The sequence below is a fragment of the Moschus berezovskii genome, chromosome 23 (genome assembly GCF_049115385.1).
Source record: "Moschus berezovskii isolate FMDL1 chromosome 23, NW_MosBer_1.0, whole genome shotgun sequence".
In the NCBI taxonomy this organism is placed as follows: domain Eukaryota; kingdom Metazoa; phylum Chordata; class Mammalia; order Artiodactyla; family Moschidae; genus Moschus; species Moschus berezovskii.
This window is the reverse complement of record NC_142482.1, coordinates 60,982,836-61,003,629: the sequence shown is the minus strand read 5'-3', so window position 1 is coordinate 61,003,629 and position 20,794 is coordinate 60,982,836. Positions and strand designations below refer to the sequence as shown.

Genomic DNA, 20,794 nt, shown 5'->3' with positions numbered 1-20,794 from the left:
CCAGCACAATACAATCACAGCAACTGGTATTTAAGCACAGCAAGAAGGCACAGAGGGCTTTATTCGGCTCAGGGAGTGGCAAGCGGGGCAGCGGGACAGCGCTTCCCTGGAGGCGCACGGCCGTGCCACGCTGGTCAGAGCTTCGCCTTCCTGGACAGGAAGCTCGCGATGGCATTCATGCACTCGTCCGACTGCCACCTCTCCCTCAGGACACTGCACTCTTCCGCGTTGACCGCGTGCAACGTTTCTCTCTCCCTGTTTCTGATGATCTGCTTGGAAATTCTCATGGTCTGAAAAATGAAAACCGACAGTTAGCTGAAGAGGTGCTCTAAGAGGAGTTGGGATCATTCTACAATTCCGATGCTTGTGTTGCTCCGCTGCTCCTTTGATCCTATGACACCTTAGAAGGTAAGACAGGGCTTCTTGAGTGTTTGTGTGGGTTTGGGCATGCATCACCTTGGCAGGTATGGGGCGGGCCCTGGGATCGCATGCTTCTGGCTCCAGGACTGCATTCTGAGCAGCGAGGATATGAGAGTCGCTCACCGGCAGGTGCATGAAGAAGTCCATGCGCTCTGTGCAAGCGTCCCCGCGAAGCTCACCTGTCTGCCTGCTCACCTGGGTTTGAGGCCAGAAGTCCCAGCAGAGGCGGCCAATCAGCCGCCTCAAAGTCATGCCCAGAAGAACTGCCCCTGTCTCCGAAGCCCAGAGGTGGAACAGCCATTTGGTAAGTTTTGTAAAAAGTCAGTATTTCTAATGTTATTATGGTTACTTAAGTGCTGCACTCAATATGCCAGCACATTTGGAAAACTCAGCAGTGGCCACAGGACTGGAAAAGGTCAGTCTTCATTCTAATCCCAAAGAAAGGCAATGCCAAAGAATGCTCAAACTACCGCACAATTGCACTCATTTCACACGCTAGTAAAGTCATGCTCAAAATTCTCCAAGCCAGGCTTCAGCACTATGTGAACCGTGAACTCCCAGATGTTCAAGCAGGTTTTAGAAAAGGCAGAGGCACCAGAGATCAAATTGCCAACATCCGCTGGATCATGGAGAAAGCAAGAGAGTTCCAGAAAAACATCTATTTCTGCTTCATTGACTATGCCAAAGCCTTTGACTGTGTCGATCACAATAAACTGTGGAGCATTCTGAAAGAGATGGGAATCCCAGACCACCTGACCTGCCTCTTGAGAAACCTGTATGCAGGTCAGGAAGCAACAGTCAGAACTGGACATGGAACAACAGACTGGTTCCAAATAGGAAAAGGTGTACGTCAAGGCTGTATATTGTCACCTTGCTTATTTAACTTATATGCAGAGTACATCATGAGGAACGCTGGGCTGGAAGAAGCACAAGCTGGAATCAAGATTGCCGGGAGAAATATCAATAACCTCAGATATGCAGATGACACTACCCTGATGGCAGAAAGTGAAGAGGAACTCAAAAGCCTCTTGATGAAAGTGAAAGAGGAGAGTGAAAAGGTTGGCTTGAAGCTCAACATTCAGAAAACAAAGATCATGGCATCTGGTCCCATCACTTCATGGGAAATAGATGGAAAAACAGTGGAAACAGTGTCAGACTTTAATTTTTTGGGCTCCAAAATCACTGCAGATGCTGATTGCAGCCATGAAATTAAAAGACGCTTGCTCCTTGGAAGGAAAGTTATGAGCAACCTTGACAGTATATTAAAAAGCAGAGATATTACTTTGCCAACCAAGGTCCGTCTAGTCAAGGCAATGGTTTTTCCCGTGGTCATGTATGGATGTGAGAGTTGGACTGTGAAGAAAGCTGATCGCCGAAGAATCGATGCTTTTGAACTGTGGTGTTGGAGAAGACTCTTGAGAGTCCCTTATACTGCAAGGAGATCCAACCAGTCCATTCTAAAGGAGATCAATCCTGGGTGTTCATTGGAAGGACTGATGCTAAAGCTGAAACTGCAATACTTTGGCCACCTCATGTGACGAGTTGACTCACTGGAAAAGACTCTGATGCTGGGAAAGGTTGGGGGTGGGAGGAGAAGGGGACGACAGAGAATGAGATGGCTGGATGGCATCACCGACTCTGTGGACATGAGTTTGAGTGTACTCCGGGAGTTGGCGATGGACAGGGAGGCCTGGCGTGCTGTGATTCACGGGGTCTCGGAGAGTCGGACACGACTGAGCGACTGAACTGAACTGAATATCAGATTTACATGTGCTCAGAGCAAGCAGAGGTGTCTTGTTTTTAAATTGCCTATTTAAGGCAAATGGTTCTTGCAAGTAAAACAAACAAAAAATCCCGAATACTAACATTTGGGGGGAGCTTTGAATACGCTTTCAGCCTGGCCCAAACTTCTTTCTGAAAAGTGCCGTCGGGAAAAACTTCGGTAACGAGTCCTTGGGCACATGCTTCCTGGGCCGTTAACTTCTTCCCAAAAATGAGCATCTCTGCCGCCTGGAATGAAAAACAAGGTTAGGACGTGACTTTAGTGAGGAAAGGCTCAGTAACTCAGAGTGAGCTGCGCTCAGCAGACACGCGGCCATCTCCTTCGGTCTCTGAGATCGCCAGTATTTCTCATTAAGGGAGAAACTGATGACCCCACAGGCAATGGTGTGCAGGCTGTGTGCTGAGACCATCAGGCTTTCGAGGAGGCTTGTGGAGTTCGCTGCTTCTGTTGTGTGTCTATGTTGGGGAGGTAAGAGCTGGGACTTGGAGCAGAAATGCCAGATATTGGGTCTATGACAAATGGCAGCTATGATTTCTTCTTTTGGACACAATAAACAATTACAACAACAAAAAATGAAAACTCATGGTCACAGAGAATGACAACGAGCTTTTAGAAACAGCAATGGTCAAAATTCCCTTCCCTGGAAATTCACACAGTGGTCCCGGATTTGACAGTTTTCTTTACCTGCCCAGGGACTCAGATGAGCTCTAATTAACGGAGGAGGGTGATGAAGACTAACATTCAGGTTCTAACAAAACTGGGGTCACTGAGTGGGTATCTTTCTCTAAGTTTGCCATTTTTCTTCAAAGACTGTTCCACAGCCAAATTCTCTAAGCCTTCAAGTTGGGTCTGCCTGACTTTTCAAAGTTCAAACCTGTGTAACACTTCAGGAAATGTGTTAGAAGAAAGATTTAAAAGGGGGATTCCTCAGTGGCCTAGTGGTTAGGATTCTGGGCTTCCTCTGTCGTGGCCCAGGTTCAATCCCTGCTCAGGAAACTGAGAACCTGCAGCCGTGCAGCATGGCCAAAAAAAAAAAAAGCTTTAAAAAAATCCACATTTTTTCCCGTGGAAACCTGACAGCAACAGGCAAACGCTCCATCCCCACTCCTCTCTCGGATCTCGAGGACGTCTGCCAAGGCTCTCCCGCCCCTGATGCCCAGTCCTGTCACACTCCCCTTGGGATCCTGCACACAGACGGTGGACACCGAGGTTTCCGCCGCCACAGGGGCAGACCGGAGCGCCACCCAGCCCCTGGGTGCCCACCCTGCCCCGTGGAGCAGGCTGGAGAGGCCAGGACGGCTCCGGGGGCAGGGGCACCCAGCTCAAGAGTGAACCCCGGTCTGCGGAGCGGCAGACTGAGAGCCAACCCCCTCCACACCAGACCCTCCCCACGGCCTGGTTCCTGTCAAAACTCTCAGATCTGCAGAGCAGACCATGTGCTTCTCTGTGTAGTCCCTATTATCAAGGGAAAGAACAGGGAGTACAGGATGGCTTTTGGAGTGGAGAGACTTACTAACCTTTATTTTTAAGGATTCTGAGACCTACCTTGCTTGAGCCCATTATCTTGGGGAAAGTGTAAGAGGAACAGCCTTCCGGACTCTGGCCCAGGTGACTGAACGGGGTGTGAAAGGTTGCCTTTTTGGAGAGAAAAAGAGAAAAGAAAACCATCCTTTCACGTGTGATTTCATAAACATCACCATCTGTTTATATCCTCCTTGTGAGGGTGAAGTCGCTCAGTCGTGTCCAACTCTTTGTGACCCCATAGACTGTAGCCCACCAGGCTCCTCCGTCCATGGGATTTTCCAGGCAAGCGTACTGGAGTGGGTTGCCATTTCCTTCTCCAGAAGATCTTCCCGACCCAGGGATCGAAGTCGGGTCTCCCGCATTTTAGGCAGACACTTTACCATCTGAGCCACCAGGGAAGCCTTACATCCTCCTTACAACACTTAATTGAAGCACTTTATTGTATTAGAAGGGCAGACCTCATTCCATTGTGCTTTTGCTTTACTGTGCTTCTCAGACACTGCTTTTTTTTTTTTAAATAAATTGAAGGTTTGTGGCACCTCTGTACCAAGCAGGTCTATCCACACCATTTTCCCAACAGTGCTATTTTTAAATTAAAATGTTTTTAAAACAGCTTTTAAAACATTTAAAAAATAGCTCCTGGTTTTTTAGAAACAGTGCTATTTGCACACTCAACAGACTACACTGTAAATGAAACTTCTCAAAGTGCTGGGACATCAAACATTCCTGTGACTCGCTTGACTGTGCTGTTCGCTTCATCCTGGCGGTCTTGAGTGGACCCACAGCATCTTCACAGTGTGCCCATATACACACAGATCGATGAGTTTTAAACACATGTATACAGTTATGCAGCCATCACCAGAGTCAAGACGTAGAACATTTCTATTGCCTGTGGTGGTAAACGAACGTGCCTGCTGGAGACATGAGAGACAAAAGCTCGCTCCCTGGGTGGGGAAGACCCCCTGGAGAAGGGAATGGCAGCCCACTCATGTTCTTGCCTGGAGCACCCTGTGGTGGGCCACAGTCCACGAGGTCGCAGAGCTGGACACGACCGAGCGCCTTAGCACGCACCCTCAGTTTCCCCGCGCCCTTCGGCAGTCAACCTGTTCCTCTCACCCCTGAGGTGCCATTGACGTGTGCTCTGCTCCGACAGTTTGCCCTTTCTCAAATGTGAATAAATGGAATCATACATCCTGTCCCCTCTTCTCCCTTTTCAGGCCTCTGTCCTTAACAGAAGGCTCCTGAGTCTCCACGTTGCTGTCTCATGTACCAGGATTTGTTCCTTCTTATTTCTGAGCGGTATTCCATCGGATGGATGTGTCAGAACTCATTGATCCATTCACCAGTCGAAGCCATTGTGGTATTCCCAGTATTCTGGATAGTACAGGCTTATGATGAATCTCTGTTTTCAACTCTCTTGGGTAAATACCCAGCGTGCAATTGCTGGGCTGTGTGGTGAATGTGTGGTTTAACTCTAAGAAGTTGCCGGACTATTTTCAGAGAGGCTGCACCATTTAACAAAGCCACCAGCAGTGTGAGCTCCAAATGCTCCAGGTTCTCCCTAAACCTTGTCATCATCATCAGTCTTTTCAATTTTACCCATTCTCACAGGTGTATCATGGTGTCTTGATGAGGTTTTAATCCCTTGGTGTGTCAGCAGTAAAGAATCCACCTACAATGCAGAAGAGCTTGGTTTGATCCCTGGGTTGGGAAGATCCCCTGGAGATGGAAAGGGCAGCCCACTCAAGGATTCTTGCCTGGAGAATCCCATGGACAGAGGAGCCTGGCAGGCTACAGTCCATGGGGTCACAAAAGCATCACACATGACCAAGCAACTAAACACCAACGATTAATGATGCTGAGCATCTTTTCACACGTTTATCAGCTATTTGATGCCTTCTTTGATGAAGTAACTTGCAATACTTTGTTCACTATTTTTAAGTTGGCTTGGTTATCTTTTATTATCAGCTGGAAGAGTTCTTTCCATGATCTGTTTACAAGTCCTTTTCTTAACAGTGTTCGTCTCATATATTTAACAGCCATTTATGCGTTCTTTCCTGTGAGCTATAGTATTCCTCTCCAGCGTGTTTCTATATTACGTTGTTGATCCATCACTTTACTGATTCATTTTTAAAACTATACTAGCAAGGTTAGCCTCTATTGTTGGCTTCTCAACTGTCTTGATTTTGCCCCAGAGGTTTTTGATTGGCTTTAAATACCGAAAACTACTTTAATATTGGTTATTTAGGTTAGGGGCTTCCCTGGTGGCTCAGAGGTTAAAACATCTGCCTCCAATGCAGGAGACCCGGGTTCAATCCCTGGGTCGGGAAGATCCCCTGGAGAAGGAAATGGTAACCCACTCCAGTATTCTTGCCTAGAGAATCCCATGGACGAAGAAGCCTGGTAGGCTACAGTCCACGGGGTCGCAAAGAGTCGGACACGACTGAGCGACTGAACGGAACGGAACGGATTTAGGCTAGAGAGTCAGTCAGTGATTCGACTACAATAACTGTGTTTTCCGTGTTTTCCTAGATGTCAGAAATATTTGTGTCTCTTGATGAATGAAAAGTTCTTAGGAAATTAACATAATTGACAGCTCTGTAAACAGCATATTTAGACTTCATTTTCCATAATCAGATATGGTTAAGATTTTTTCAATGAATATTATTAGAAAATAAAAACATATGATGTGTAACACATACAAATCAAACTAATAAAAGTACATAAAGTAAACAGTTATTAAAGTCACCTGCCTTCTCTTTTGCCCCCAAAAGAAAGCCTTTTGGAGAAAATGTGCTGAGAAGTAAGGAACATAATCAGAAAACAAAGAAGGAGCCAACCTTGGTAAGCGCCACAAACAGGTACGTGGAAAGCTAAAGACAGGCAGCATTTAACTCACTTACAAACATTATTATAAGCAACACTGAGCTAACTGTCAGAAATAAGAGCAAAAGAGGTGGAGATGGTTAGATACTGGCCTCAGGCTGCCTGGTGACCCTGGAGCTTCCTGACCTCTGTGCCACGGTTTTCTCATCTGTGAAATGGGGCTTCACGGGGCCGTTACTGTGGGCACTTACCGAATACATGTAATGGGCATCAGCAGTGTCTCCTGCGGACTGACCACTCAATTACTTACTATCGTTATGATCTCACCTTTTCATGAGCTCAAAGGGGACATGTGCTGTTTGCTGATGGAGACTCTAATAGGCAGGCATGACCTACTTCCCATAATAAAGAGTAACTTGTGACATGGGTTAGCTGTGAACCCACATTTAACATGGCATACACTCACGAAGCCAGGAATGAACAGGTCCTATCAAATCAATTCCTCTCCACAGCTTCTTTCTTCTGTGTCTTTCTCTGATTTGAAATTGAGCCTTGGTTTCATTCAGTTGGGTGAACTCTCAGCACTGGTCACTGCTTGTCAAGCATCTTACTGTAGGCCCACTCTGTCAGCATATATAATACACACACATTTCCCTCTGATTTCAATTTTAAGTTGCATCATAAGACGGAGTCCTAGGAATCTTTAAAAAGATGATGCCCGTGACAATCATTTGGAATCTAGTGGGACAATCAGATGAAAATGTGACGCTATTTGGCTTTCAGGTCCTACAGAACGAGACCGCCAAGTTCAGGTCAGGAGCTTGCTCTCACCCCGCTCAAAGCAGGTCACCTGATGGGTCATTTAACATACAGAATGGGACTGAAGACTGAATTTCTGCCTCTGAGCAGAAAGTTCCACCTGCAAAGGTTAGGCAGCCAAGTGTCTAGAACCGCACTTGCCATTTTTACGGGGAAATTATTAAGTATTAGATCTGTCAATATGCCCCATCGGATTGAAAGGAATCCAGTCAAAGATGGAGTAGTGAGTAAAGGACCCTTATAAATGGCCCTGTTACTGGAGAAGGTACCTCCAACAAAATCAGGAATATCTTCAGCGGCAAAAACCAAGGATACGTGTACTTCCCTGCAAGGATATGTGTACGTCAGCGAATTTCATTGCCACAAAAGCAAGAGTCACTCTAAGATTCTGATAACCCTAAGAGGTGGTTATTAGTTCTACAGGAGAAGTTCTAGGGTCAAGGTGCTAAGATAAATGTTTATCACATCTTTAAGAAGAAAAAAACTAGACATGCTAGGGTTCCAGTGTCAGGGACTGGTTAAATTAGGTAAGCTAAATAACCCAAATGTTAGCACTGCTTATCTCTGAGTGGGGAGAGGAGAGATTTTATTTTTAAAAATATTCAGCATTTATCTGCCTGGCCACAGCAGGTTTAGTGGTAGCATGCAGGCTCTGCACTGTGGCACAAGGGGTCTTTAGCTGTGGGCATGCAAACTCTTGGTTGGCACATGGGGTCCAGTTCTCTGACCAGGGGTGGACCCAGGCCCCCTGCATTGGGAGCGTGGCGCCTTAGCCACTGGACCACTAGGGAAGTCCCAAGGAGTGATTTTTAAATCAATTCGTTTCTTTGTACTTTTTCATATTTTCCAAATTTTTATTTTCTACTATGACATCCATTATGACTATAGTGGGAACTGAAGTGAAAATCTATATAATTCAATGGTGAGCATGAGGCAGTAACTTCTCTGAGCTTTGGTTTTCTTATCTGGTAAGCTGGGGAGTGAAAGTAGATCCTGCCTGAAAGTCCTTTCTTAGTCTAGGTTTCTAGATTCCAGGGTTCCTTTACACTGAAAACAATGATCACACAACTCACCTGCATAACCTTCAAAGCTACTCTTTTTTCTACCCCTGCCTGCAAGTCTGAAGGTCTCCTGACTATTTTAGAGCAAAGCTGAATACCTCTTGTGTTACAGGATGAGAATAAGCAGAACCAAAAGGGCTGGGACGATGACAACACTGGTGTTTAGGAAATTCAGGTTAATCGTGAAGGGAGAACAAAGCGTGTCAAGGCAGACTAATTCTCTGGGAAAATGTAACTTCTATCCCTTCCACCCCCGACCGCAGGCCCACTGTTTACCACCAGCAACGACAAAGCTGCGTTTGGAGGAGCGCATCTTCAGCAGCCTGACATCACGGCTTCTGCGCCGACTTACCCGGTCGGTCGCGTACACCACGTCAAACAGCCCGAGGACGGTGACGGAGATCCCCACGGCCGGACCGTTGACCACGGCCACCAGAGGCTTCGGGAAATCAATGAAACAGTTGACGAAATCCCTGCGGACACGGAAACAGACAAGCGTGTCGAGCTGCTGCCAAGCAGCGTCACCGAGGTACAAGCAGGCTCCGGTCGGAAGGCACTTCTCTGGGCGGGGCGGAGACGCTTCCACCTCCCGGCGCCTCCCCGGCCTGCAGCCCCCGGTTCACCCGGGCCCCGTCTGCAGGGCACAGGAGGGGTGCCTGCAGGGGCCCAGGGGCCGGGCTCGGTCTGGATCCTGCGTCCCGGGCCTTCGGTCAGGGCCGGGAGTCAGCACGGGCCGGGGCTCCCGGGGTGCCGGGCAGCAGGGCCCGTCTCCAGTCCCCAGGGCGCAGCGGTCCAGGCAGCGGGGCCTCCCCCGGCCGGGGAGACGGCGCTCGGCGGCTCCGCCTCGGTGACCGACTCTGCCTGGACGCGGAGAACCGAGACGGCGCCGGCAGCCGGCACTCCGGGCACGGGAGTCGCCGCAGGAACCAGCCGCCCGTCCCGACGGCGGCCCGGCACGGACGCGTGTCGGGAGCCACAGCCGACCACGGGGAACAAGCTCAGACCCCCAGGAACGCGGCCGCTCACCTCAGGAGCACCGCCCCGCGCTGGGCCATCTCCTCCAGCCCACCGGCGGGCACGCTCGCGAAGTTGGTGAGGTCGTTGCCGCTGCAGTAGTAGTCCCCGCTGCCTGCGGACACAAGCCAGGGGCGCGCGCTCAGGCACCCGGCCTCGCGGCCGGCCCGGCCGGCGGACGCTGCCCGAGGGACACGGTGACAAACGCAGGCCACGCGGCTGGGACCCGGAGGGGCGCGGGAGCCGCAGCGGGGCTCTGCTCTCATCGGGGGGCTCGGGGAGCGGCTCTGCCGAGGCGGGACAACTCCACTGCGACCTGAAGGGCCGGCAGGGGCCGGAAACGGCGGGGTGTTCTCCGGGGTTCACAGCGCCTGCGAAGGCCCTGGGGCGGGTCACCCGGCGCTCCACGGGCCCAGAGAGGCACCATCTCAAGGTAATGGACGCCTTCAGCTTGCTCCTCTCAGTCCAAGACAGGTAACTGAGAGGGAAAGCAGAGTTCAGGGAATCTATATAGCATGAATTAGAAAGGCAAGTCTAACCGACATAACTGTAACTCTACACCTTAACAATCAAGAGTGAACTTACTTTTAATTCTTAAAATTTTTTTTAAATTTAAATGTTTATTGTTATTACTTTGCCAGGCTGTGTGGCATATGTGATCTTAGTTTCCCTGACCACAGATCAAATCTGTGTCCCTTGCATTGGGAGCAGGGAGTGACTGGACCATAAGAGAATCTTCAAGGTAGAGATTTCAATATATATCTAGTATACATGAAATTTTAACTGATTCTAAAAAAATTAGAACTGATCATCTGATTATAAGCTAGGAATTGATAATAGAAATGCAAAACAAAAATCCTTTCTGAAAACTGAATATTATTACAACGCTTAGATAAAAAGAATAAGAAACGAAAAGTGAAGTGTATATAGAACATAACTATAGAACAAGCATGTGTGCTAGGTCACGTCCAACTCTTTGTGACCCTTTGCACTGTAGCCTCCTAGACTCCTCTATCTATGGAGAGTCTCCAGGCAGGAATACTGGAATGGGTTGCCATGCCCTCCTCCAGGGGATCTTCCTAATCCAGGGGTTGAACCCGCATCTCTTATGCACTGGCAGGCAGATTCTTTACCACTAGCGCCACCTGGGAAGCCCAGAGAATAAGCACTATTTATCAGCACTTAATCTTTCAGTTTTCTTACTTGTAAAATACTAGTAATAATGGGGCCTAATCTCATAGGGTTATTGCAAGAAAGCGTAGAAGAGTTAAGAATTAAGAAAGCTACCAAACAAATTAAAATGCTTAGCCCAGTGCGCAGCAAACATAAAGTATGATACACTTGTTAGCCGTTATCACCAGTTATTATGAAACTCAGCAGTTTCACCTCTACAACATGGGTATCTTTGCACATTTACTGAAAGATGTATGTCTGAGGATACTCCTTGCAGCATGATTTTAATAGCAAAAGACTAAGTACAATCTACCTATTCACTGGCAGAGGAATGATGAAATAAATTACGGAGTCCTGAAACTTTCATACTTTGCAGTCCTGCAGAGGAAAACTTAGATGTACAGGTGCTGGCTGAGAACAGATTTTCAGGACAAGCAGTTAGGACAGAAAGGTGGGCATAGCATGAGTGTATTATGTGCTTCCTTTGCTGTTTACAAAAGGAGGGGTAGGGAGAATCACACACACACAGGCAGTTTCCAGAAGGCTCAAGAAAAGCTGAGGGTTTTTTAGGACGCAGGACTGGGGTTTTTAGTTATATGCCATTTCATAGTCTTTGGGTTTTTAAAAAACGATGTGCCTGCATTGTACGTTTAAAAAATGTTGACTAAAAAATCAGAAACCGTTCTTCTCCTGCAGCCAGCCAGCGCTGCCTCTGGGCTGTTGCCGTTGTCCTCCTCCTCCTGGGCATACACGTGGGATGCCAGAGCATCTTCGCGTCTTCCCCGCTACACCCTTTCTCATTAGCTGTTAGGTTACCTTCTCCTCACCTCTCTATTTTATTTTTTTTACTAAAAGTGCTCTGCTATATTTTACAAATTTCAATGAAAATTAAAATCACTCCTGGGAATTCCCTGGTGGTCCAGCGGGTAGGACTCTACTTTCACTGCCAAGGACAGGAGTTCAATTCCTGATTGGGGAACTAAGATCCCACAAGCCACGTGGTGCAGCCAAAAAAGAAGATAAAATGGCTCCTGCTTCTGCCACGCCAACACACAGCAGTAGCTCCCACCTCCCAAGTGCCTGTGTGAGCCGCGCCCTGCACTACCACATCACCACCTTGGCCACTCTGTGGGGTTAGGAAGACGCTGTCTTCTCCATTCAGGAAGCAGATTCACCCACACATAGTCAGAAGTGAAGCTGGATTTAAACTCAACTTGATCTGAGTCCAGAACCTTGGCCGTCACTGCTGCACACATGCCAAGCCCCACCAAGTTCAGTCGTCAAGTTCCCATCGGCCCAAGCCCACCAGCATCCATCATATTCTCCAATCATTACCACAGTGCTGATATAATTGCTAATGTTTCATTTCTTAAACGTTTTTCTATACGGTTAGTCTCTACAGTTACACTTTTTAATGCTTTTGCAATACACTCTACAGGATGTTCTATCATGTGGTTTATTTTGGTTATTTATTTAGAATGTTTTGGGAGATTCCTGTGTCAAAGTATGTGAACATTTTACATATCATCAAATGCCGTCTTTTTAAAAGGTACCTAACACTTTTTAAAGTCATTTATGCTGCTGTCAATGAAGCAGAAATAGAAATAGATGTTTTTCTGAAACTCTCTTGCTTTCTCCATGATCCAGCGGATGTTGGCAATTTGATCTCTGGTGCCTCTGCCTTTTCTAAAACCTGCTGGAATATCTGGGAGTTCACGGTTTACATACTGCTGAAGCCTGGCTTGGAGAATTTTGACTATGACTTTACTAGCGTGTGACATGAGTGCAATTGTGCAGTAGTTTGAGCATTCTTTGGCATTGCCTTTCTTTGGGATTGGAATGAAGACTGACCTCTTCCAGTCCTGTAGCCACCGCTGAGTTTTCCAAATCTGCTGGCATATTGAGTGCAGCACTTTCACAGCATCATCTTTCAAGACTTGAAATAGCTCAACTGGAATTCCATCACCTCCACTAGCTTTGTTAGTAGTGATGCTTTATAAGGCCCACTTGACTTCACATTCCAAGATGTCTGGCTCTAGGTCAGTGATCACGTTATCGTGACTATCTTGGTCGTGAAGATCTTTTTTGTACAGTTCTTCTGTGTATTCCTGCCACCTCTTCTTAATATCTTCTGCTTCTGTTAGGTCCATACCATTTCTGTCCTTTATCGAGCCCATCTTTGCATGAAATGTTCCCTTGGAATCTCTAATTTTCTTGAAGAGGTCTCTTGTTTTTCCTATTCTGTTGTTTTTCTCTATTTCTTTGCATTGATCACTGAGGAAGTCTTTCTTATCTCTCCTTGCTATTCTTTGGAACTCTGCATTCAGATGCTTATATCTTTCCCTTTCTCCTTTGCTTTTCGCCTCTCTTCTTTTCACAGCTATTTGTAAGGCCTCCTCACACAGCCATTTTGCTGTTTTGCATTTCTTTTCCATGGGGATGGTCTTGGTCCCTGTCTCCTGTACAATGTCACGAACCTCCGTCCAGAGTTCATCAGGCACTCTATCAGATCTAGTCCCTTAAATCTATTTCTCACTTCCACTGTATAATCATAAGGGGTTTGATTGAGGTCATATCTGAATGGTCTAGTGGTTTTCCCTACTTTCTTCAATTTAAGTCTGAATTTCGCAATAAGGAGTTCATGATCTGAGCCACAGTCAGCTCCCGGTCTTGTTTTCGCTAACTGTATACAGCCTCTCCATCTTTGGTTGCAAAGAATATGGGGTCGCGGAGAGTCGGACACGACTGAGCGACTGAACTGAACTGATGCTGCTGTCAGCAAAGGGCATTTATTCTACCATAACCTTGTCAAAATTTGGTATAGTATGAAATTTTGCTAATTCAGATAAGCATTAATATAAAATGGTATCTCACCAATTTTATTTGTGTTCTTGCTTATTAATCTGGTTGCATTTTCCTTGATTCTTTGATGCTAAGACTTTCTCATACAAACTGTCTATTCATTTTACTCACCATTTTATCTAACAGGTTTAGTGCTTTTCTTACCAAATTGTACCTGCTTTTTACATGATAAAGGTATCAATCCTATGTCTTACGATATTGTTTATGTATTTAAGAATTAGGGTATCTCAGCACTAGAAAAGATGACAGAGCTTATTTACTCAATTCTCTTTCTAGGAGAAAATCCTCCCCTGCCTCCAAACAGAAATTTAATTAAGAAATCCAAGGAAATGTCTTACCTGTTAAAACAGTTATGACTGACTCATCCTTGCTTGCAGCCTGAAGTGCAGCCATGATGTCATGATACATCTGCAGGGAAGAGGGGAGACGAGGAAAGGAGAAAACTGAAAACGATCATCCCCACCCGGTGGGTCCTCTCCACGTCGGTCTGCAAGCCAGCTCTCTGCAAAGTGCCAACCGCTTGCCTCCGCTGTATTTACAGACCCAAAGGACGCTGACACACTACAGTTTTCGAATGAAACAGAAGATAAGACAAGCAGGACGGACTCCTGGGGCAGACGGTGTTACCTGATTGGTGAGAGCATTTTTTTTGGTTGGACGGTTCAACCTGATGGTGGTGATGCCGTCTTCGGAGGTCACCACCAGGGTGTCGCTTTCCGGTTGCTTCCTGTCTGCTGCAGGTGCCTCTGGGCTGGGGGACTCAGAGGAAGCGCTCAGCCTGGACACCAAGTCCACGTAGTTCTGTCGGGCAGCTTCCTAAAGAGAGACGGTGATTTCAGCCCACAGTTAACAAACAAGCATTTTGAGACACTTCCTGTCCTAATCAGTATACCTGGCAATGAAGGTCCTGGTTGGATATAGGGACCTCTATTCCCAGAAGGCTCATCTTTATGTCTTAATAGGAAGAAACACCCACCTCCCTTAGGAGCACAGTACGTGAAATAAAAGCAGGATGTGAAGTCCATGTACCTTGGACAGACTGCCAAGAGCATTCCATGCATCCCATTTGGTCTTATTGATGAAGTCCAGCACACCTGGTTTGGGCACATTACAAGGTCCTTCAGTGGCCTATGAAAGGAGACGGGCAATTACTGGTCAAACGCACATGCAAACTGGGGCCTTAAACAGCTGAGACCCATAAAATGCACACCGTCAGGATTGTGCCTTCCACCCCCAGGCAGTTTCACAAGGTACAGAGACTGATCTGAACTCTCCTCTCCCTTGCCCTCTCTTTGATGCTGCTGCTAAAAATGTGCAAACAGGAGAAAGACGACTGGAAAGCCAAAATATGCTATTATGGGTTATCAGTCCTGAAAATAAGTCGTAACTGCCTGCGTATGAACATAATGCAAGATCAGGGTTTGGGGAAATGCTTTCAAAAAACTAATCGCTCGTTAAGATTTATATTGATGGTTCAAACAAACAATCTTTAAAGGAAACTAGCCAACACACATTTAGAAAACACGGTACATCCTGAAAGCTCATTCAAAGGTACCACCCCCAACCAGTTCCTCCCAAATCTGTGGTGGTGGATGTCCGGTGAGTGAGCAACAGAGCTGCACCTGCGGGGAGGCGGGTTGGGAGCCAGAGCCGCCGGCCCTTAGGACACTTAATTGAAGGACATGCAGCTGGAGGGGTGGGTGCAGTGAGTGTTTTGAGATTAAAAAATATATATGCACTTTTCTTTCCAGACATGGCAAGTTAAAACTCCATTTAATAGCCATGCTTTTAATTTTCATAATGTAACTAGCTAAAAGAGAAAGAAGAAAGAGGCTTTGAAAGACAAAGACTCAGTAAAAGAGGCTAAGACGGTCCAAAGAACAGACTTATTTCTCAAGAGTTAGCCACCGGGGATGCTAGAGGCAACACGGGGCTGTAAGACTGCCTGCCACTTCTGACACATGGGTATGAGACCAGGGGCTCCTGCAAGCGCTGACTCGGGGCAATGACGTGGAGGATGGCTCACAGGACCCACTCTCCTCTCGGTTACCAGTCATTTCGGCAGGGATGGGGGTTGGTAAAAGACAGGGACTCAGATCAGCAAGGGAGGAGCACAGGGCTGGAGTCTGGGAGAGGTGAGTGTGACCCCCCTGCCCCCCACTGCCACTGCAGAGTCAAGACTGTGTACTCTCCCAGTCCCCGAACTGACACGTGACACACACACAGAGTCCCGCTCACCAGGGAAACTCATCCAAGCCTCCTCGGTATTCAGTTTTCCCTGGGGCTCTGCCACTTCTGAGTGACTCTCTCTAACTGCAGCCTCTGCTCCAAACCCCACCGTCACTACCTGGGGGGCCAGTTCCCTCTAAATCCCATCGCTAGACTCTCCAGGCAAACAAAGACACGGTCTGTCGCGCTTGGCATCCGAAGTGCTTAGAAACTACCTCCCAGAAGCCAAGGGCGAGGGTCAGACCCCTGTGGGGCAAGGTTAGATTCCTTAATATACACACTAGTATCAAAGTAAGGCTCACAGAGATCACAGGAAGGGAAAAGGGAGGACACAGGAGCCCAGAGGGTCTGACTTTCTGGATAGTTTTCAGACACTGTAACTGAAAACTCAAGTTTTGAAATGTTTTATAAAAATTTTCAAATATATATGAGTAGAATATTATAATGAACTCCCAATAGTCAGCCCCCAAATTCAATTAACTCTCAATTTTGCTGTATTAGTTTCAACCATACTTTTCTGTTTTGCATAATTTTTTTAGAAAATGGCAAACACCACACCATTTTTCACTCCATGTACTTAGTATACACTCCTAAAAAAAAAAATCATTTTTTCTTATATAACCACGATACTATTAAGAATAGTTCCTAGGTGTCATCTAATACTCAATCTCTATTCAAATTTCCCAACTGTCTTAAGGCCACTCTTAGAGCTGATGGTTGTATCTCTGAAGTCTCCCTTACTCCACGGTTATCCTAAGGAGTGACTATCTGCCTTAACAGTACTTTGAAATCTAATCTAATAAACTCTCACGCACACACTCTTTGGAGAAAGGCAGCAACGCACCTAAAAGCACTCAGGCCGCCTTTTCAGAGCAGCCGACAGCGTGTCTGTCTGAGGACCCATGCACTCGAGATGCTTCTCCCTCAGACACCTGCGGCGCATACCTGCTTGTAGAGTGCGTAGAGTTTCAGCTTCACCTCATTGCCCGGATCCTCCTTCAGGAGCTTCACCTGGTTCACCGCGTTGTTAAAGTCCTTCTGGCTGGTTCTCATGGCGGGGCCGCCCATGTGCAGCCCAAGGGCTGGGACCTGCAGGGGGCTGCAAACCGGCACACGGGTTCCTAACTGTTTCCAACTCCTCCACGCCAGAAAGCTACATTTCTCCAGCGATATCTTCCTTGCACTTGCCCCAGCCACCTGGCTGCCAATGGTTTCCAAACTGGTCCCTAGACAAGAAACCCAGACAGAAAGCAGCCAGAGGCCTGAGGGCTGCCAAGCCACTTGCACAACTGAAATAGTTTTAACCCACGTGATGATGGCAAAGAGCAAAAAAGTGTTCTTTTTAGAAGCAAAGTTGTTTTATGAGGGACTTCCCTGGTGGTCCCATGGCTAAGATGCTGTGCTCCCAATGGAGGGAGCCTGGGTCTGAACCCTAGTCAGGGAACTAGATCCCACATGCTGCAAGATCTGGTAGAGCTAAAAACAAGCAAACAAAAAAAGCCGGTGAAGCAACTACGCAGAAGGGGCATTCAGACTGTGAATGCCCGGAGTTTGCGGGGATGGTCTCAAAGTTTCCGCCTGGGCAAAGCTTCACTGAGACCTTGGGGCACTAGTTCCTGCCGTGGTGAAAGAACTCTTATCAGGAGCGGTAAAAGCTAAACGGGGGCACCATGGAATCCGCCTGTCTGGCCACCCCAGCAAACTGCTCCAGCATCGAGAGACTTTCGAGGCTGGCGGCTGGACATTCTCTCTTGGAAAAGTGAAAGTTGCTCAGTCATGTCTGACTCTTTGTGACCCCATGGATAAACAGTCCATGGAATTCTTCAGGCCACAATACTGGAGTGGGTAGCCTTTCCCTTCTCCAGGGGGTCTTCCCAACCCACTGATTGAACCCAGGTTTTCCGAACTGTAGGAGGATTCTTTTACCAGCTGAGCCAGCCACAAGGGAAGCCCAGCTCTTGGATGGCAAAGTCAAAACTCTTTCCTGGCTTATTAAGAGACACTATCCTGTATACTTCTGGCTTGTGAAATGATTATAATTCCTGCCATGAACCCGTGTCATATATAACACTTGACAAGACAATCTCAACCTCTGAGCATAATGACAATCCACTCCAGTATTCTTGCCCAGAGAATCCCATGGACAGAGGAGCGTAGAGGGCCACAATCAATGGGGTCGCAGAGAGTCGGACATGACTTAGCACATATGCACCCTACAGACAAAATAAGATACTGAGACCACGGGGGTAAAGTATACAGGAAGAACTCAGCGTCCCAAGGTCCAGAAACAGCCTCTGCAGTTGAACCTGCGTCCCTCCAGAACCGAGTTTCCTTACTGTAAGGTCGGACCCTGGTGGTCTTCTTGGCTTCCCCTTCCCCTCTTCGTCTCCCGCCGGAGGTAAAAAGTCCCGTCAAACAGCTGAGGAATCTCTGACATAATAACCCTCTGCCAAGATCTACCCCCCTTCCTGACCTCCAGAGCGACCAACCCGGTCTCGCCACCTCGACTAGTTGACCATTCACAATCTCGCATTCCCGAGCTTTGCCTTATTTAGGCCTGTCCAGGTTATATGATGTCACTTCCTGCCCCGAAGACATAAACACCGCACTCTGCCTTTGTTCGGGGCAGAACTCCTGGTGGCCATTCTTGCGGTCAGTGGGTTCTGCCCAGGAACGCACTGCCAATAAAGCCTGTTACTTTCCCTTGGTGTCTGGGTTATTTCCTTACAGCTTGAGATGCCCATTTTCACGAACTTACACTTACCAACTGCGTGAGTCTGCCTTCTGCCCAGAATTCCACCCCCTTACTTGTCCCCTCTGACCTCAATGCTGGGCGAACTGAGCACCACGAAACCAGTCAGATGACTAAACCTGCTGTTGCCGATACTATCGCTCTTGTACTAAAACTGCCGTTCTCAACAGCCCCCAAAACATGCAAACTCAGGCTATTTCTCCAGAGCAGGATAAGCCCACAGACCTCCAAGCGACCACCTGGCCAGTGAGTCATAAACCAGAGACATCCATTGATTGCTGTCACCAGAGGATTAATTAACTTCAGCTTCTCCGCTCTCCCCCCTTCCCCCGCTCCAAAGAACCCGACGGGGTTTCTGCGGCTACTTCTCCCACTACCTTGGTGTCCTGCAATAAATCTTTACTTTCCTCCAGCTCCTGCTGCTGGAACTTGGTCTTCTGCTCCAAGGGCACGAGAGCGTTTTGCTCCATGATGTAGTCACTGATTACCAAAGTATAAACTTTTATCAGGTCAATGCCTAACTCTCTGTTCAGCAAACATGTGCGTCCCAGCACACACACAGATAACAGGAGGGAGAAGGAAGGTAAGTTTTCAGAAGGAAAACTGGTTGGTGTTGCAGATAGCGCTTCTTTCTTAAGAGAGGTGGAGGACCTACCTGGGGGAATCTACTTGGCCTGGATGCTAGGCTGTGAAGCTCACTGAGCAGACACGCTCAGTCCTCACCTCCAGAAGTCTAAAGAGCCAGCAGCAGAGTGGAGACAGCAAGCGGGGCCCGGTAAGTCCTTTTTAAGCACACACTGTAAGCAGAGGGGAGGGAAAAGCATCACAGCACAGCAGCGAGGTCACAAATAAACAATGGATGTTCACAGCAATGACTCTGAGTAATACAGTTAATAGCGTCCAAGATGATTAAAATAAATTACCAATAAATCCCAAACATAACAAATGTATCACCTCCTCGGCAACAATGTAATTTCCAAAGAGTGAGTCCAAACTTTGAGTTAATGCCATTCAGTAAAATCAGCCTTCTGGTTTCATATTAGGCTTCCCTGGTGCCTCAGTGGTAAAGAATCTGTCTGCAATGCGGGAGGCCCAGGTTTATCCTAGGGTGGGGAAGATGTCCTGGAGGAGGAAATGGCAAACCACTCCAGTATTCTTGCCTGGAGAATTCAAGGACAGAGGAGCCTGGAAGGCTATAATCCATTGGGTCACAGGAGACTCAGCGACTAAAAGGACACGTTTTATATTAAATAACTGAATCATTTTTTTCCCTATAAAAAGGAAAAACTCTGAATCATACACGAATCTGGCAGCTGGCAAGATTCAAGAAGAAAACGAATGGAAAATTTTAAATGTCCACAAAGGCCGAAATGTGCTTTTTTTTTTTTTTTTTACAAAATACAATGCAAACGTATTTATTTTAAAATCGAGTTTTAAAAACAATTACAAGCACGGTCGTTTCATACATAAACCGGGACCGTTCCGCTCCGCGGAGGCGGCCGGCGCGCCCCGCGGTCTCCCCGTCACCTGTGCGCCCCGGGGGCCGCCGCGCGCCCCGCCAGGAGTCCCCCGGGGGACGGCCTCCGCGCAGCACCCGGCTCACCCCGGACCGCGCGGCGCTCCCGGCGGGCCCGACCCGGCAGGCCGCGCGCACGGCGCCCCACCCGCCCGGCGCGGCGAGACCCGGCTCGGCGGGGAGAGCGCCCTCGGGCCGCGAGGACGGCGAGCGCGAGGCGGCGCCTGACGCCCGGCTCCCCGGCCAGCCCGCGCGGCCCGCCGCAGCAGGAGGCGGAGACAGGCCGCGCGCCCCCGCAAGTACGCGGCGTCCGGGACGTCCTGGGCCCGGCTCAGCACGTACCTGCGGAGAAGCCCGGAGCACCAGCGCCTGGCCAGCCGGCCCGCCAGACCCGCCATGGCCGCCCGAGGAAGAGGGCGGGACTGCCGGGCGGGACTGCCGGGCCGGGCGCCGGGCCTGACGCCATAGGCAGAAGCGCGGGACGGGGCGGGGGCGGGGCGGAGGCTCGGGGGGCGGGGCCTCAAGCCATAGGTAGAAGCGCGGCCCGGGGCGGGGCCGAGGCTCGGGGGCGGGGCCTCAAGCCATAGGCAGAAGCGCGGGCCGGGGCGGGGCCGGAGGCGGGGCCGGGGAACGGAGCCTGACGCCATAGGTAGAAGCGGGGGCCGGGGCGGGGCCGGGGCGGAGACGGGGACGGGGCGGGGCTTGACACGATGTAATTCAGTTCAGTCGCTCAGTCATGTGGGACTCTCTGTGACCCATGACCGCACCTCGCCAGGCCTCCCTGTCCATCACCAACTCCCGGACTTTGCTCAAAC

The 20,794-nt window shown here is 48.6% G+C and overlaps 1 protein-coding gene across 4 annotated transcripts; it reads right to left on the bottom strand.

Moving 5' to 3' along the window:
* Positions 1-29: 29 nt before the first annotated feature.
* On the bottom strand, positions 30-20,459 carry ECI2 (enoyl-CoA delta isomerase 2). 4 transcript variants are annotated; one of them, XM_055406543.2, is made up of 11 exons: positions 20,322-20,437; positions 19,187-19,260; positions 16,657-16,810; positions 14,512-14,610; positions 14,110-14,298; positions 13,821-13,890; positions 9,460-9,562; positions 8,786-8,906; positions 3,749-3,838; positions 2,287-2,430; positions 30-290 (listed from the first exon to the last, which is right to left on the bottom strand). In XM_055406543.2, the coding sequence occupies exons 3-11, from the start codon at positions 16,777-16,779 to the stop codon at positions 135-137; spliced, it is 1,095 nt and encodes a 364-aa protein (XP_055262518.2). In that variant the 5' UTR covers positions 16,780-16,810; positions 19,187-19,260; positions 20,322-20,437; the 3' UTR covers positions 30-134. The 4 variants fall into 4 exon arrangements, with proteins under 4 accessions (XP_055262518.2, XP_055262517.2, XP_055262516.2 ...); XM_055406542.2 differs by having other exon boundaries at positions 19,119-19,260; positions 20,322-20,396; XM_055406541.2 differs by lacking the exon at positions 19,187-19,260 and having other exon boundaries at positions 20,322-20,459.
* Between the last annotated feature and the right edge of the window lie 335 nt (positions 20,460-20,794).

What these genes read in the sequence shown, in the direction of transcription:
- ECI2 (XM_055406539.2), bottom strand. Translation starts at nt 18,148, where the DNA reads ATGTCAGAGATTCCTCAGCTGTTTGACGGGACTTTTTACCTCCGGCGG. An exon ending in CACCAGGGTCCGACCTTACA is followed by an intron (nt 16,811 to 18,047) that starts GTAAGGAAACTC and finishes GCCGGTTTGCAG; the next exon opens with CCCCCTGCAGGTCCCAGCCC. An exon ending in TGGTGTACGCGACCGACCGG is followed by an intron (nt 3,839 to 8,785) that starts GTAAGTCGGCGC and finishes CTCTCCAAAAAG; the next exon opens with GCAACCTTTCACACCCCGTT.